Raw genomic sequence first — 16232 nt, forward strand, 5'->3', positions numbered from 1 at the left:
GCAAAGTTGATGGGGAAGCCAGATTCACTTAACCACCGGGTTACTACATTAACAGCTGCAGTGGTTCATTTAACAACTGTGGCAAGATAGATAGTAAAATGAGGCAAAGCTCACTTTAACAAAGGTTTCACTTAGCAACATAAATTTTGAACCTAAGTGTGGTCATACGTCGAGGGCCTACCTGTATTTAATTACTTTCCCTCATATCTAAACTCATGTTTTGGCAGGAAATAATCCTGAAAAGAGCAGCTGATATTGCAGAAGCACTCTACAGTGTCCCTCGTAATCATAACCAACTCCCTGCGCTCGCTAATACATCAGTCCATGCTGGCATGATGGGTGTGAATTCATTTAGTGGTCAATTAGCGGTAAATGTCTCAGAAGCCTCACAGGCCACCAATCAGGGTAAGCTGAAGGAGACTCCCCCACCTCTCTTTTCAATGCTTTATGTGGTAAATAAAAGTCATAATCAGTGGTGGGTTTCAAATTTTTTTACTACCGGTTCTGTGGGTGTGGCTTGGTGGGCGAGGCATGGCTTGGTGGGCATGGCAGGGAAAGGATACTGTAAAATCTCCATTTCCACCCCACTCCAGGGGAAGGTTACTGCAAAATCCCCATTTCCTCCCGATCAGTTGGGATTCGGGAGGCAGAGAATAAATGGGGGTGGGGCCAGTCAGAGATGGTATGTACCGGTTCTCCGAACTACTCAAAATTTCCACTACTGGTTCTCCAGAATTGGTCAGAACCTGCTGAAACCCACCTCTGGTCATAATGCATATTCCTTTCAATCAGCATGCTTTTTTCCTTTAGAGTCCTATAGAGAACAGCTCAGAATCCAGGCAATGTACAATGTATTTGCATAATCATCTGTGAAAAGGAGCATGATAAATCAGAGTCTTTGTAAAGGACAGAACACATGGTCAACTGCACATTTCAATGAGTTGTGATCCATAAATCTAAAAGTGAAAATCTCTTAAATTAAGCCTATGATCTAAGGATGGTTCCTTCATTTGAATACAGACTCAGTTGTTAATAGAATGTGAGAAACAGGAAGCAATGTTACTTAGGAAAATTTTCCTGCGATCAGGAATTCTGGTCTGGGGTGACTAGAATCAGAAGAAAAGTTTCAGTAGGGCAATATTACATGTTGGGATATCATGAGCTTCAGAATCCAGATAACAGTTTTTAATTGTACTTCTGGGATTATTATTGCATCCAGCCCATTTTTATTTTTTATTAAGGGATGAGTATTCCTTTTTCTAGTTAGAAACTTCATGTGTATTTCATGCAACCAAGGCCACAGAACCCACAACCAAAAGTGCATCATGGTATTTTTTTTCTTTTTCTTTTTTTTATTGATAGTCTTCATAGATATTCTAATAAATAGCTCTCAGAAGTTTCTGACATTGGAAAAAGGACTGTCCTTGCTTTAATGTTTTAGAACTAATTTAACCATTTTCCAGATTTAACAAGCAAGAAGCACTTTTTTCCTTTTCTTTCATATTAAGAATCTTGTCACAAATGGTTAACAGGTTGCCTGAAAATGTCTGTAGAAAATTATGATACAATAATGCATTAGGCTGTATTCCATGGCGGCTTGCAATATCTTCTACTATCTATGACCCACCCACTATAGTGCATCATACTTGCTTAAATGTTCTCAATATTTTTATTGGTGGATTGCCACTATGGAATGCTTTCTCTATGAAAGCTTGTCTGGCACCCATAATTGTGATTCTTTCAGCACCAGGCAAAGCTCTTTTCTGTTTCCTCTACCTTTTCTGTTTGTTTGTTTTTTTCAAAGACCTTGGTTACTTACTTATTTATTTATTTATTTATTTATTTATTTATTTATTTATTTATTTATTTTATTCGATTTCTATACTGCCCTACTCCCGAAGGACTCAGGGCGGTGCACAGCCAAACAATAAAAACACGTACATACAAAATTTAAAAATAGAATAAAATCAAATTAAATAATTTTGGCCCCGACAAATTTAAAATGCCAAACTTTTAAAACCAATTTAAAATTGAATATATAAAATACTAAAAGATATTTAAAATTTTAAGAATCTTTTATAAAAGAGGGGGAAAATTAGGCCAGGCTGGCCTGCTGAAATAGTAAGGTCTTTAAGGCGCAGCGGAAGGTGCGCAGATCCGGGCTCCTCCGTAACTCTGGGGAGAGCTCGTTCCAGATAGTAGGTGCCCCCACAGAGGAGGCTCTCCCCCTGGGGGCCGCCAGTCAGCATTGTTTGGCTGACGGCACCCGGAGGAGCCCCTCTCTATGGGAGCGTACCGGCCGGTGGGAGGCTATTGGTGGTAGTAGGCGGTCCTGCAAGTACCCAGGTCCTAAGCCATGGAGCACTTTAAAGGTGGTGACCAGAACCTTGAAGCGCACCCGGAAGACCACCGGGAGCCAGTGCAGCTCGTGCACGAGAGGTGTTACATGGGAACGCCATGTCGCTCCCATTACCACCCGCGCGGCCGCACTCTGCACCAGTTGGAGCCTCCGGGTGCTCCTCAAGGGGAGCCCCATGTAGAGAGCGTTGCAATAGTCCAGGCGGGAGGTGACAAGGGCATGAGTGACCGTGCGTAACGAGTCCCGATCCAGAAAGGGACGCAACTGGCGAATCAGGCGAACCTGATGAAATATCCTCCCGGTCACGGCCGTCAAGTGCTCTTCTAAAGACAGCCGTGAATCCAGGAGGACGCCCAAGTTGCGAGCCCTCTCCGTGGGAGCCAATGATTCACCCCCAATAGTCAGTGATGGCGTCAACTGACTATATCGGGACGTCGGAAACCACAGCCACTCGGTCTTGGATGGGTTGAGCCTGAGCCTGTTCCTCCCCATCCAGATCCGTACGGCCTCCAGGCACCGGGACATCACTTCAAGAGTGTCATGACTTATGACACTCATAGTTGTTTCATCTTATACAGTTCCAGTAATCCATATAATAATCCATATATTTTTATCATATTTGTAACAATTTGGATTTTCTTGCTGGTCTAGATTTTTAATTGTTTATGGTAGGAATATTGTAATAATGTTTACACTTTAATTCATTTTCTATGACACATAGAAAATATGACTATAGGGCACATTAGTATAAATAATGTATAATTGCTTTATAAACTGTTTTAAAAAGCCACTCCCTCAAATTTTCCCTGTAATTGCATTTTTTTTTAAAACTGAAGTCTCGTCCAGTTTTAGCATAGTATGGTTTGGAATGTTTTGAAATTGGGTGGAACTTTTGGTTGAAAAACAGCTGTTGTCTTTTTGTTTTGTTTTTTTACTTCCTGCAAAAGGTTTTACTCGCAACTCAAGCAGTGTATCTCCTCATGGTTATGTGCCAAGCACTACACCTCAGCAGACAAACTACAACTCCGTCACAACAAGCATGAATGGGTATGGAAATGCTGGAATGTCCAATTTAGGTGGTTCTCCAACTTTCCTGAATGGATCTGCTGCCAACTCTCCCTACGCCAGTATGTATGATTATATATGTTACACAAAATATATTGAGTAGAGATCTGAGTACCCTAAGCTTTTGTAATGATTGAAAACCTTTCAAGAAATTTACCAGATATATATTGGTGTGCTTAATTCCACATAAATAAGTTGAAAGTTGCACAGTGAGGTCTATGCTGTTGTTGCTTGAAACTATACTGTACAGCTTTAGAATGATACATGAAAATGCAAATTTAAATCATATGTGAGTTCTCCAAGAGATGCTAGGTGTTAATAATCCCTAATCTGTATGGAAAGAGTTATTAAAGCTAGGCATTCGATTGATGTTCAAACTTGCAAAGCCAGCAATCAGTTTATTTAAAGGTATGGTATCAAACAACTTGACACAAGGAATCTCTGAACTGGAGACCAAGGGTTTTTTTTAAAAAAAAAAAAAAATTATAGCGGGGATTTATTTCCCCATGAATACGGGTTGACCACTTCACTGTGCATAATTCTAGGAAGAGAATTAACCTGATTTTACCAGTAATTGAAAAGACCAAAACATGTTATAATTTAAATGATTATAATAGTCTAATTAAAGGGATGATCTACTGGCAACAAATGAAATTGTGGGATTTTGACAGGATGCTTTATCTAACAACATTACTGTATTTGATTCACCATTAGAAATAGTTCAGCAATGCCAAATTTATGCCTTACAAGTTGTGAAGTGTTTGTTCCTATTAAATCATGCCTCTTTTGTCTCATCATCATGATTCTTAGAATGGTTTTCTTGATATATACTACTGCCCTATTAACAACAAATATTGTTAATCAGAAAATGTTTCAATCATGACCTGAGAATTAGAAAGGTGGCATTCTTAATTAAATCAATAAACTAATTGCTGTATAGTTGCAATTCAATTTGGGTGCTTTGATTGCTCTGCCTTCACAAGTGTGTGTTTATACCAAGTGACTTTACACTAAGACAGTATCTGTCCAGACTGTGAAACTTTGAACATTTAATTTCCATTAATTGATTTCATTGGGGTTCGGAAATATGGTATCATATGTTTACACAGAGATTCTAAAGGGATTATTTTTATCTGTATAAATGCAAATAAAATAGTCATCTATGCCTCAGCTAATTTGAATTTTCATTCCCAAACCATTTAATTATTCATTAAATATCCTGAGCAAAAACAATCTCTAAACAAGGTTTTTTTAAAAAAATATGAGTAATTTGGCCTGTAAATGTTTTTTTTTTCCCCCAGAATCATAGAAGACAGTAATTTGGTCCTATTTTGAGTAAAGGCATTAACTATATTATTTAAGGCACCAGCAGGGTTTTTAAAAAGTAATTAAGCATAATGTTGCAGGGGATACAAAATGTGCATGCAGACTGGATTATATATAGATGCAGATAATCTAAAAAGTGCTCCCTTTGATGGTACTTCAAGAAGTCTTGGCATCATTTTTCCTTGAATTATATGGCCAACAAGAATAGCCTACAGCGTGTTATTAATCTGGACAAAACAACAAATAGTGCATCCACATATCTACACATGTACTCCCAAGTTATAATGTATAATATTTAAAATAAACCATTTGGCTCATGGGGCAGTGAATCCTACAAGTGTCTCTTCTTATCTCTGGAAATATAAATGTAATAATAACAATTAAAGCAAAAATAATTTCCTTTTGTGATGCTCAAAATCACTTTCTTACTTGCAGTACTAATCCCGAAGAACACCTAGGGGAATGAAGTAGAATACAAATTTTTAACTTGCCAGGCTGTGTCTCTTTAAGAAAGATTTCCATTCAGGATTATTAATGGGGAAGCAAAGGTTGATTCTCTATCTCTGCCTGCCTGCCTGCCTGCCTGCCTGCCTACCTACCTATCTATCTACTATCATCATCACTTTTATTGTTTTTACAAATAACTGAAGATGGCAAATATGTCCAGCACACTTTTCTCCTCTTATTTTCCTCCCAATAAAGTGAATTAGGCTGAGGGAGAATGTCTGAGCCAAGGTCTGCCAGCTAGCTTTCATGTCTAAGGTGGGACTAGAACTCAGGATCTCCTGTTTTCTAGCCTGGTGCCTTAACCGCTAGAACAAACTGACTTTATATATAGTTATCTTTCAAGAGCAGTTTAGAAGTTACTTCCACAGAATAGTGACCACTGCTATTTCTGCACAACCTTGTCCTTAAAGCTAAAATACAATATTGAAAATTCCTTGTGCTGTTTAGCCTAATTTCAGCAATCCTGAGACACTGCTGGTATGGGAACAAGTCATGTTCTGCTTTCTTCCCCACATAACCTAGGCTTCCCTCTGGAATGAGGGACTCTCAGAAGGGACATTCAGTTTCGAAGTGAGTGAAACATCAATTGTTCTGGACATCATTAAGGGAACCTTGCAAATAGAGAAATGAAATACTCCAATTCATTTATGGTCTTGAAAAGAATAATTCTTCTCTCTTCTTGTTTTCTTCTAGTTGTGCCATCCAGTCCAACCATGGCATCCTCTACTAGTCTCCCTTCTAATTGTAGCAGCTCCTCTGGGATCTTCTCCTTCTCACCAGCCAATATGGTCTCAGCAGTGAAACAGAAGAGTGCTTTTGCTCCTGTTGTCAGACCACAGACATCCCCTCCCCCCACCTGTACCAGCACCAATGGGAATAGCCTGCAAGGTAGGCCAGTCTGGGCATGCTGCTTTTGTCGGCATTGGCAGGGTGGAGTTGAGTAAGAAAAGGGTAATGAAGTTTCAGTTACATGGTGGGGAGATTACATTGTATAGTTGTTATTCACCCTTGGTTCCCTCACAGCTGATCATTATTACCCTGTTGAACTGAAATGCTGTGTCTTAAAAGCATGGTCTGAGTGTTTGCTTAAAATGAGTGTATTGCAGCTTACTAATACCAGCCTTTCTCTTTCTTTCCTTTCTTATTCCTTGTTGTTGTCTTTTATCAGACCAGTCTTTTGTGGACTCTAGCAAGTACTCCACTGCAGGGTCTCTCCAGGGTCTGGCCTTCTCCTGAAGTACGTTAGTCAATCTTCCCTTCCTTTCTTTTAATTTTATTTTTTTTTGTTTTTCCTTTGACATGTCCTCCACCTGTACTAAGAGCAACACTGTTTATGATGGTATCACAGATATCAGATTGCATGTGATAGCATATCACTAAGTATAGGTGGCACATTATGTGTTGTGTAAAGTTACCAGTCTTCTTATTTTCCCATTATTAATGTAATACGAATAACCCACTTCCATTTGCAAACAGTACCTGGCATCTTGAAAATCTATTCAGCTTTTTTTCATTTATATCCCATCCAACAGATTGTAGCTGAGGCCTTCCTCCCATCGTACTATTGTAATTCATGCAAACATGGATTTCCAACATATCTACAGTATGTCTGTGTCAGATTCGGGAAATACTTAACATGATTCATCAAAGGGGAGAACATTGTTTATACCATGACTTTCACAATTCTTTGTAGAACATTTTTACTTTTCATGGAACCCCAGCATTAACAGATGGGCAGAGTATTTCCTGACAAGTAAAATAAGAATCAACGTCATTAAAGTAACATTTAGGATTGGGAACTTAAAAGCAAACAACTTCTCTGTTCATCAAACTGGATATATATGAACTTCATAACTATATTTAAATAAAAACAGGCTGAGATAATGAGAAATTTCCACTGTGATGGACTCCAATAGTCATTCGTGTGATCAGGCCATCAGTAAATATTTTTACGTAGGGTGGGTATGTGAGAAATAGACATATTTTTAAAATTCAGGATATGTCACTGTTATATGTCATAATACTTTTTATAATAATTATCATGTTAAAATCTATATTTTTAAAAAGAATAATGAAATCAATATATGGATTAATAGAGCTACTAGAAAAATTATGTTTTTGCTGCATTTTTTTAATCTACCGCTTCCTACTGTTTTGCACAAAATTTCTACATTGCTGAAATAGATTAAGTAATTTCCAAAAATAGTCAAGAGACTATTCCTTCCTAAGAAAGCCCTTCTAAAGACAAATTGAAAATTGTCTTTCTTGCTTTCCTTCCCTCAGTCCAAATGGCATTATTAAATGCAAATACTTGCTACTTTTTCCTATGAATTATTTTTAGTAAAAAATTAAACCCAATACATCATGGCACAGCAAACAAATCTGAAGATATCCATTATAGACATCCTAACAAACTAGTAGTTTAAATTCAGAACACTAAAGTTAAGATTCCTCAGCAACCTACCTTAACAGAGTGCCATTTCTTTCTGTTTTTTTAAGTCAATCATATTTGTTTTTGAAATTTCCTTCATTTTAATAAGCAAAGTAGAGTAAGGATACTGCTCTTTGCATAAATGTATTAGCGGCTCCCTTGGGGTTTGAGTTCTATTTCCTTGCCTTTTTGAATCTTGGCCTCACTCTCATTTTCCAAACAAAAGGAACTTGTTTGTGTAAATATTTCTTTTAATTCCAGGGCAGTGAGGATTAAATGTAACACTTGGAAATGTGAGAGGCCTTTTTGAGATAATCCACATGAAAGTAGAATAACCAGGTTAGGCAAATAGATGATATTTTTATCTCTGAAGATTCAAAAATTGCTTTCTGGAGGTTTTAGTCTACATTGATTACTATAAAATTTCATTTTATGTCCAATTTCATGGTCCTGTTTGGTTTGCATTGGTAATGTTGACTTAACATCCTCGATTTTCCAATTTATGAATACATTTTTCTCATGACCAAATACCCTTATGGGCAGATTTGATTAAAAAGAGTATTGGGTTCTATATGCAATCTGCAGTAAAATTATTTGTCATACATGCATTGGACCGCAAGTCAGAAAAGTGAAAATTATCTATTTAACATATGGATCATATATATCATAAAAGCAATTTCCTGATTTACTGTTTCATTTGGCTTGTTGGAGGGCTGCCCTACTGTGCTTAACCCCCTCATAATTACCACATCACCACATTCTAAAGCATTGAGTAGAGAGACATTTCATGCTCACTTAGTCAAGAAGGGTCTCACAATCCCCAGATGCCTCAAACAGCTCTGGGGGTAGAGGGTTACTGACACATGCTCATTCATACTGTAAACAAAAAGGACTATGCTTAGAGACAAATGCAAGATCCACTGCATTAGACCCAGACAGAGCCTAAGGGTAAAACCAAGTCATTGGATTGTTTTCCCTTCAAGAATAGAAAGTATGGAAAATAAATCCAATGCACATTTCACTTTGATAAATGGAATATGCACAGGAATTGAACAAGAAAGAGAAGAGCTAAAGAAAATTAAGATTCATCTACAACTTATTCACTAGTCTTTAGGACACAGAGTTTAAATTGGGAAGCATTTCCTTGGCTATAAGGGCCAGAACTTCCTTGTACAAAAAAAAAAAAAGCATGGAAAATAATAGAAAGAAGAATCACTAATAAATGTGTGTCACTCTTGAAATGGAAGCTTATTTTAAAGGTGCAAGCTGTTTAACAATGACAAAAAAGAAAAATAATCCAAAAATATAATCATAGTGGTGGGCTAATTATGAAACACAGTCAACACAAGCCATATATTTGGTCAAGTGAATCTGCTTGGATTATGGACAAACTAAATTAGACAATGTTACCTTACACCTTGCAGTGAAGCTGCTTCTGCCCGCTCTCGCCTGCCTAGACATCTGTGCACTACAAAACACACTCAATGAAAGAGTGGGAAGGATAAGCTGCAGTTGAACCTCATGCAATTGGAAATCTAAAGGAACATATCTGATGTGTGCCAATTTATTGCCAATTAATTGTGATAGAACTAAGCATTTGAATGGGAACCAGAATATTGATTTATTGAACTACAGAAAACCAAAGAAACTGAAGACTGTTGGAGAGATTAATAGAAATCAAGGTAGTCTTGCCTACAACATTAAAACTAAAGTAAATGCCAGAAACCATAATCCATTTTGCTGAAATTTTGTAGTCCTTCAAAAGAAAAAAAAATGAAAATGAAAAAAAAATGAAATTAAAATTCATATTAATGAAAATTGATAACAATGTCTGAAAAGGGATAACTAAGCAATGCATTTGTAAACATGATATCGTATGATCATGCCACTCAGCAATGACAATTCCAGAAATTCCTGGTTACAATTGTTAAGCAAGGACTATGTGGATTGTTAAGTAAGGACCACATGAGGCTTTCAACTTCCTGCTGGCTTCCCCATTTACATGTTGGAAGTTAGCAAGGAAGGTCACAAATTCCAATCATATGACCATGTGACACTATGGCAGCCAGAACTTTGAGGATCAGTCATAATTTCCCCTATTTAGCACCATTGAAGAATTGCTGAGTGAGTAGTCATTAATCAAGGATCACCAGTATGACGTAAAACCTCAAACTCTTGCAGTTATCAATAATATCTGACCTAGAAGTATTAAATTTTATCACAGAATATATCTATCCACCATCTTTAATAAAATCTTCCAAACATTAAGTAACAAAACAACTTACATACTAAATATTTAGCATTTAGCAACCAGTACTTACTATTATTAAAACAATTTAAAATTTAGCATTTAAATGCTGAATAGCAATTTAAATTTAGCATTTGTATTGAGATACATATATCTCAAAATGCAGCCTGGGAGCTGTCATCAGATGTATTTTTTTTTCACCCAAGAGTTCTTAATCTGATCACAAAATCAGGAAAAGTTAAAGAAAGTCTTCTGTTATAAAGACTATATCTATCACACCAAATCTTTGAAGAGTGTCCCTGAAGAAAGGAAACACTATTTTCAAAGGGAATGTTTACTATGCTACCAGAATAGGTCACACCTTTAGTATGCTTGGCTCCAGAAGTTTAGATATATTTTTCTTTCTTGTCTCCTCATATTTTATTTATCTGTTGCCATTCACCTAAATTGCCTTTTTGTTGCTGATTAGTCTTGCAATTCATGCACTTATGGTGATGGCTGTGGAAAAAAAATTCCCTTGCATTTGGGCTTGGTTCTTATCAAATTGTTGTCGATGTAATTAAAGTACAAGAATTAGAAGCAGACATTGGTTTGAGTTCTTTCCCAAGAAATCATTTGCCCAGATGTTTAAGATGGTGGCTCTCACTGTGTACCTTTGAAAGACATTATTTATTTATTATTTATTTATTTATTTTATTGAATTTATATACCGCCCTACTCCCGAAGGACTCAGGGCGGTGAACAGCCAAAAAATAAAACACATAGATTACAAAATTTAAAAGACAGTATAAAATCACATTAGATAATTTGGCCCGGAATTTGTCATATCCCTTGATGGTATTTTAAAAGACGGCTTTGTCACAGCTATCACCACAAGCCATGTGTGAATGCCAGTGGCAATGACATATTTGCTTGCAGTAGATCATTTTTCATATTGCATGGAATGGGTGAGTCTAGATTATCTCTGCAGATTTCTCCTAATGTACAGACCTGTTTCTTTGCAAATGAAGTGCATCTATTGAAATGATTTAATGTGAGCCAATCCTGTTGAAGTCAGGATTCTTTCAAACTGTTTTCTTTTGAAAGATTGTAGCTGTGTTAGTCTGTAGAGAAATAAAATGTGAACTCTTTATAACTATTTGTTTCAAATAACCTCGGTTTCTTAAATATGTAAAACATTATGATGCAATTGCATTGAGCAGGGATATTATCTTTACATGAATAAAAGATATAAAGAGAAAATACAAGAAAGTATAATAACAATAGAAAAGCGGACAATCTTCATGCCCTACCAAGTAGTCCATCTGGCTACTGTATGAAGTTGGAAAGATGCTGAATTAGCTATACCTTTTCTTTGAAGGTTTTTTTATTATTATTTAAGTAGCAGTTATAGATGAAAATCTCTTTTTTAAAACACCAGTTTTCAAACTGGCAACTGTTTATAGACAAATTGTTATTTGTAGGTGCAAAACGATTTTTAGTTTTCTGCATGGTATCTCCAAAAATTCCTTTTTCATAAAATCCTAACTATATATTATACATGCAGCTGGTCAATGCCCTTCTCTCGATTTTAGAACTCTATTTGGCAAATTGAAAGAAGAACCATAAGATTAAAAAGTATTTTTTTTCTAAGCAATAACTTCATTATTTAAATTTTCCTTCATCAGAATTTATATTGCAATTAGCTTAAGGATTGGCAGGGTTATTTCTGACAGTCAAACTACTAAATAACTTCAGATCGAGGGTTATAGTCTAAGCTTCATTAAGAATTTTAACTTGCTTGCATGCAATTTCTATCCAAATAGATTGCAGTTTCTTTGCAAGCTCTTACTTAATATTTTACAACTAAAATAAGTGATTCTAGAGTAATGGACTAATTACCTAACATCAGCTATTATTCTTCCTTTCTAAGCTTTTACCCATTATAATGTGTAAATCCAACTTTTGAAGTACAGATGAATGATCTACTCCTGAATATTTGAAACAAATGTTTTCTTGCCCCAAATGGCATAACTGATTTGTTTTTGTTTCTCCTTCCTTCTTACCTTTACAGCTATATCTGGCATGATAGTTCCTCCCATGTGAATGAATTGCCTTGAAGAATTGACTAATGAAGGATTTGGATTCTGCTCCAGAACGAAGTCTGACCCAAGTCCCAGAGAGGAACTTTTAACTCAGGCCTTTCTTCAAGGAAAAAGGAAGACTCTCAAAATAACTGCAAAGTTTAAAAAAAACAAACATTTTTTTTTAAAAAAAATTGCCATCCTTGCAAAATATTCCTGAAATCTACTCACAGCCTGCAAGGGCAAGATGTTAATTTGAGCTGTCCGTCCCAAGTTCTTGGGGGAGAAATTTGTGTCCTGAAGAAAATACGCTTTGGTCTTTTCAGTTTTTATGGGTCACCTTTTGTCTTTTACAAATCACAATGGGAGGGAGAGGCACAAAGATGAAAAGCCAACTTGAGAACTTTTCTTCGTTGTAGTTTTTTAAAACTGTCTTAAAGGGAAATAAAGTGGCAACACATGAGTTTCTATGGAACAGAAGTAGAAGTGCCAGTTAGGAATTATTAATGTTTTTCTTTCCTTCGAAAATTAATGGCTGTGCCAGTAAGGGTTGTTTTCATATGTTTTACTTAACCAACAATAGCACATACATCTGGGATTTGCAATCTGGGGAAGTATCAATGGATGTCTATGTGAACATACCGGTAGATACAAAGATACACCATACACAAAAAGGATTTCATTTTAGAAGCCATGATTTTTTTTCCCCTTAATCCCTCCACACCTCTTTTTGACAACATTGTACTTAGAAGATTGCATAAATATTGCAAGGCAGGGGGAAAAAGCATATGTGTAGCTATGGACATGCATTTTCCATCTTTACTTTGGTAACCCAGTGCCTCTGGATATAATGCTAAAAACTGCAAATCCAATTAGCATGGCTCTCTGTCTTTTGCTTTTAACCAACTTAAATCCAAATACAGTCTTAAACTGTCTTTCTCTGTAAATCTCATTGAAAATTGATAGGACAGGACAAAGGCACAAAAGTGAGCTGTTCAGTGCATTTTGGAGCATATTTTTTACCAGAAGCGTCTTTCCTGATGCCTGTATCTTTCATTTAGGAGTGGGCCAGGGCAGGGGAGGGGAGGGAGGGAGGGACAAGATACAGGATTCATCCTGCCATTCCAGAGGATGGTCCAGAAGCACACACATAAGAAAAAGGACATATCTGGTTTGAGCTGCCGTTGTTTTTATATCAGGCAACCGTTTCAGTTCGCAACATAATCTCTTAAGCAACAAGTGGTTGCATTTTTGAGAATATGTATAGGAGAAAAAGGGTGAAGAACACAGTAAGTTATATGACAGTTGCAAAATAAACCACCCAATTTACAGGAATTTATCTCTTATTACTTGGAAAGTGTTCTTAATTAAAGATGCAACAAACCTTTAGAAATGCATTCATTAAATAATCTGTTTGGGGTTTTTTTTTCCCTTTGCTGTGGCATTTTGTATGTAGTTATAAATAAATACTGTAGATTTTTTTTGGCCAAATTATTGTTCTATTTATACAATTTAATGTCTTAAGACAGATTTTCAACCACACACAAATCTACAAGAATTACTGCATATTTTGCAAAATGAGCTCACTACCTTTATGATTGCACATGCTTGCAAAATGAATTAAAGAAATAAAGCTTTTTTAATGAAGAATTTTGTAAAATACCCATATAAATAATGTATTTAACTTTGAACTTTGTACATTGCTTTTTCTCTGCAGCATCCCAGTTTATTTTATTGTGTAATTTTGCTATGTGAAAAGTGCTAATTTGTTTGTTCATTCACAAGTGTGTTAGCTGTTTAAATGTGATTTAATGCAATTCATTTATACTTTTTTTAGTAATTGTTTTAAACCAAGCTTCCATTTTTGTTTTAAGTTCACCAAAGCCATTGTCTATTTTTGTATTATTTCTAAGTTAAGAAGTTTTTTTCCCAATATATGGCAAAAAAGTAGCATATTATTCTTATAGCATTTAGTTACGTAGATTTAAAAAAGTATTCTTTGCTTTTGAAGCTTATTAAAAAAAATCTAAAGCTGTTTTACTCTATTAATATGCATGGAATCTCTCCCCTTTGAAGTGACGCATTTTTGTTCATTAAATATGGGGAGAAACTTCATAGAAATTAATGAAAATACTTTCTTTCTTGTCTGCTTGTATATTTCTCTGTCTTTCACATAAATATAAACCAGCAGATTGGATGCCTTAACAATGCAAAGCATATTCATTTCACTTGTACATTGTACTGAGCATCAAAACTGTCAATCATCACTAACATTCTGAAAAAAAAAAGGATTTTGAAAAGCACAAAAGAACTGTTTTGTTACCTTAAGAAAATGTGACTTTTTTCTAGACAAGCAACAATGCTGCAACTGTGCATGCTTCCTGTATGAATTTTACAAGGGATTTCACTCAGATTTCACTGTGTGATCTTTCGGGAAAGGGAAAAGGGTGGGTGTGGGAAAGAGAGAGAGAGAGAAAGAGAGAAAGGGAGAGTGAGAGAAAGGAAGAAAAAAATCCATAATGTATTCTTTCCCCACAGAAAAACAAGAACATAGTCACACATAAAGAAATTGGAAAATATAAGGAATTATCAGTGTATTGTTTCATTATAATCCGAACATTTGTTCTAATTCTTAAAGTAATAGTGGCACACAAATGTAATCAAATTAAAGCCATATTTTATCCAGTGATGCCCTCCGTGGAATCCCAGTCAGACAGATTATTTTTATTTAGACAGTTACATGAATGTGTATAGCCTGTTTCCTTGACCTCCAAAGATCATGTGAGAGTACACAGACTTTCTTTCTTTCTCCAAGTATTTATAGTGCGTGATAAAGAAAAGTTATATTTTAAATTATCTCCCTGCCCTGAATAGATTCCTATGAGTTCCAAGTCCATTCTTAAAGATGCCGCTTTTTACAGAATATGGCTTTAAGTGGGAATGATCATGTTTCAGACTTAAAATGTGATTTCTCACCTTGGCTGGGCTGTGAGAATGATGTCTGCTTCCTCTCCATCGTAGCCAACTGCATCTTAAAATGAAGTCATCTCTGAACTGATTCTCCTTTCATTTCTTACTGAACCTTTTGGAATAAACACAAACGCTGTACAGTTCTATTGTTAGAGAAGAAAAACCTAACTACTGTAGAGATTGTTATAATTATTTTGCAGAAATTCAAGCTGTAAAAACTTTTCAACTTTCACACTATTTAATTAAAGTTACTTCCTGTCTGTGAGTGCAGCTCCTGGCTGAGTATTTTATTCCTTTGGCTTTGTTAAGCCAACAGATGAGGACCAGTTGATTTGCCCCTTGTAGGCTTCTACTGCAAACTATGAAGCAGCTAAAATAGGGGGAGGCAGCACATGGGTTTTGATTTGCCTTTTGGATAGATTGAGAGAGAGAATATTCTGAGGTATCTTCTTACACAAGTATAAGGGTCAACATAGCTGTCCTCGCGTTTAAGGCATTATTTGTATGCACTTCCCTATATATTGAAGGATATAGCTTTACAGTGATATACAGTAAGTCCTCAATTTACAACAGTTCATTTAGTGACTGAAGTTGCAATGGCACTGAAAAAAGTGACTTATGATTGTTTTTCACAGTTATGACCTTTGCAGCATCCCCCATGATCATGTGCTCAAAATTCAGATGTTTGGCAACTGTTTCACACTTAGGACCATTGCAGTGTCCCAGGATCATGTGATTCCCCTTTTGTGACCTTCTGACAAGCAAAGTCAATGGTCACTTAACAACAGTGTTACTAATTTAACAACCGCAGTCATTCACTTAACAACAGTGGCAAGAAAAGTTGTAGCCTGGGACAAAACTCACTTAAAAAATTTCTCACTTAGCAACATAAATATAGGGCTCAATTGTGGCCGTAAGTCGAGGACTACCTGTGTTTTAAAGCACTGTTGGACTGAATAAGAGTCCTCTTGGTTCAGGCCAAAGCATTTGGTGTCATACAATGAGGAATCACCAACTGTTTTCAAGGGAACGAGATGTTGGTGGTCACCCTCTTTAGCCTGGTATTGAAAAGATGCTGCCTATGATTCAAGCCAAAGCTACCAATAGTCTTTGTCCACCATGAATTTCTCCAGTCCTCCTTTGAAACCATCTAAATTAGTGGCATCAGGACTGATCGTGTCATTTAGTTGAGTATTACAAAAAATGCTTCCTTTTAGCAGACCTGAAGTGCTTAGCGTGTCACTATCCATGAGACTCCCAAGT

General features: G+C 36.2%; 1 protein-coding gene across 14 annotated transcripts in view; it reads left to right on the top strand.

Annotated features, from left to right (window-relative positions):
* EBF1 (EBF transcription factor 1) overlaps nucleotides 1-12034 on the top strand; it is a 364337-nt gene extending 352303 nt beyond the window's left edge. For 5 of the 14 annotated variants that reach the window (XM_070933822.1, XM_070933823.1, XM_070933825.1 and 2 more), the window contains 4 exons: nucleotides 228-405; nucleotides 3307-3486; nucleotides 5951-6145; nucleotides 11990-12034. In XM_070933822.1, the coding sequence (XP_070789923.1) occupies nucleotides 228-405; nucleotides 3307-3486; nucleotides 5951-6145; nucleotides 11990-12021 (585 nt within the window). In that variant the 3' untranslated portion in view covers nucleotides 12022-12034. Of the gene's footprint in view, nucleotides 1-227; nucleotides 406-2199; nucleotides 2203-3306; nucleotides 3487-5950; nucleotides 6146-6425; nucleotides 6494-11989 lie in introns of those variants that run through there. The other 9 variants (XM_070933820.1, XM_070933821.1, XM_070933824.1 and 6 more) reach the window with 5 other exon arrangements.
* The last annotated feature ends 4198 nt before the right edge of the window (nucleotides 12035-16232 follow it).

This window comes from Pituophis catenifer, unplaced genomic scaffold (genome assembly GCF_029215685.1).
Source record: "Pituophis catenifer annectens isolate HBS135680 unplaced genomic scaffold, rPitCat1.0.hap2 SCAF_2, whole genome shotgun sequence".
In the NCBI taxonomy this organism is placed as follows: Eukaryota; Metazoa; Chordata; class Lepidosauria; order Squamata; family Colubridae; genus Pituophis; species Pituophis catenifer.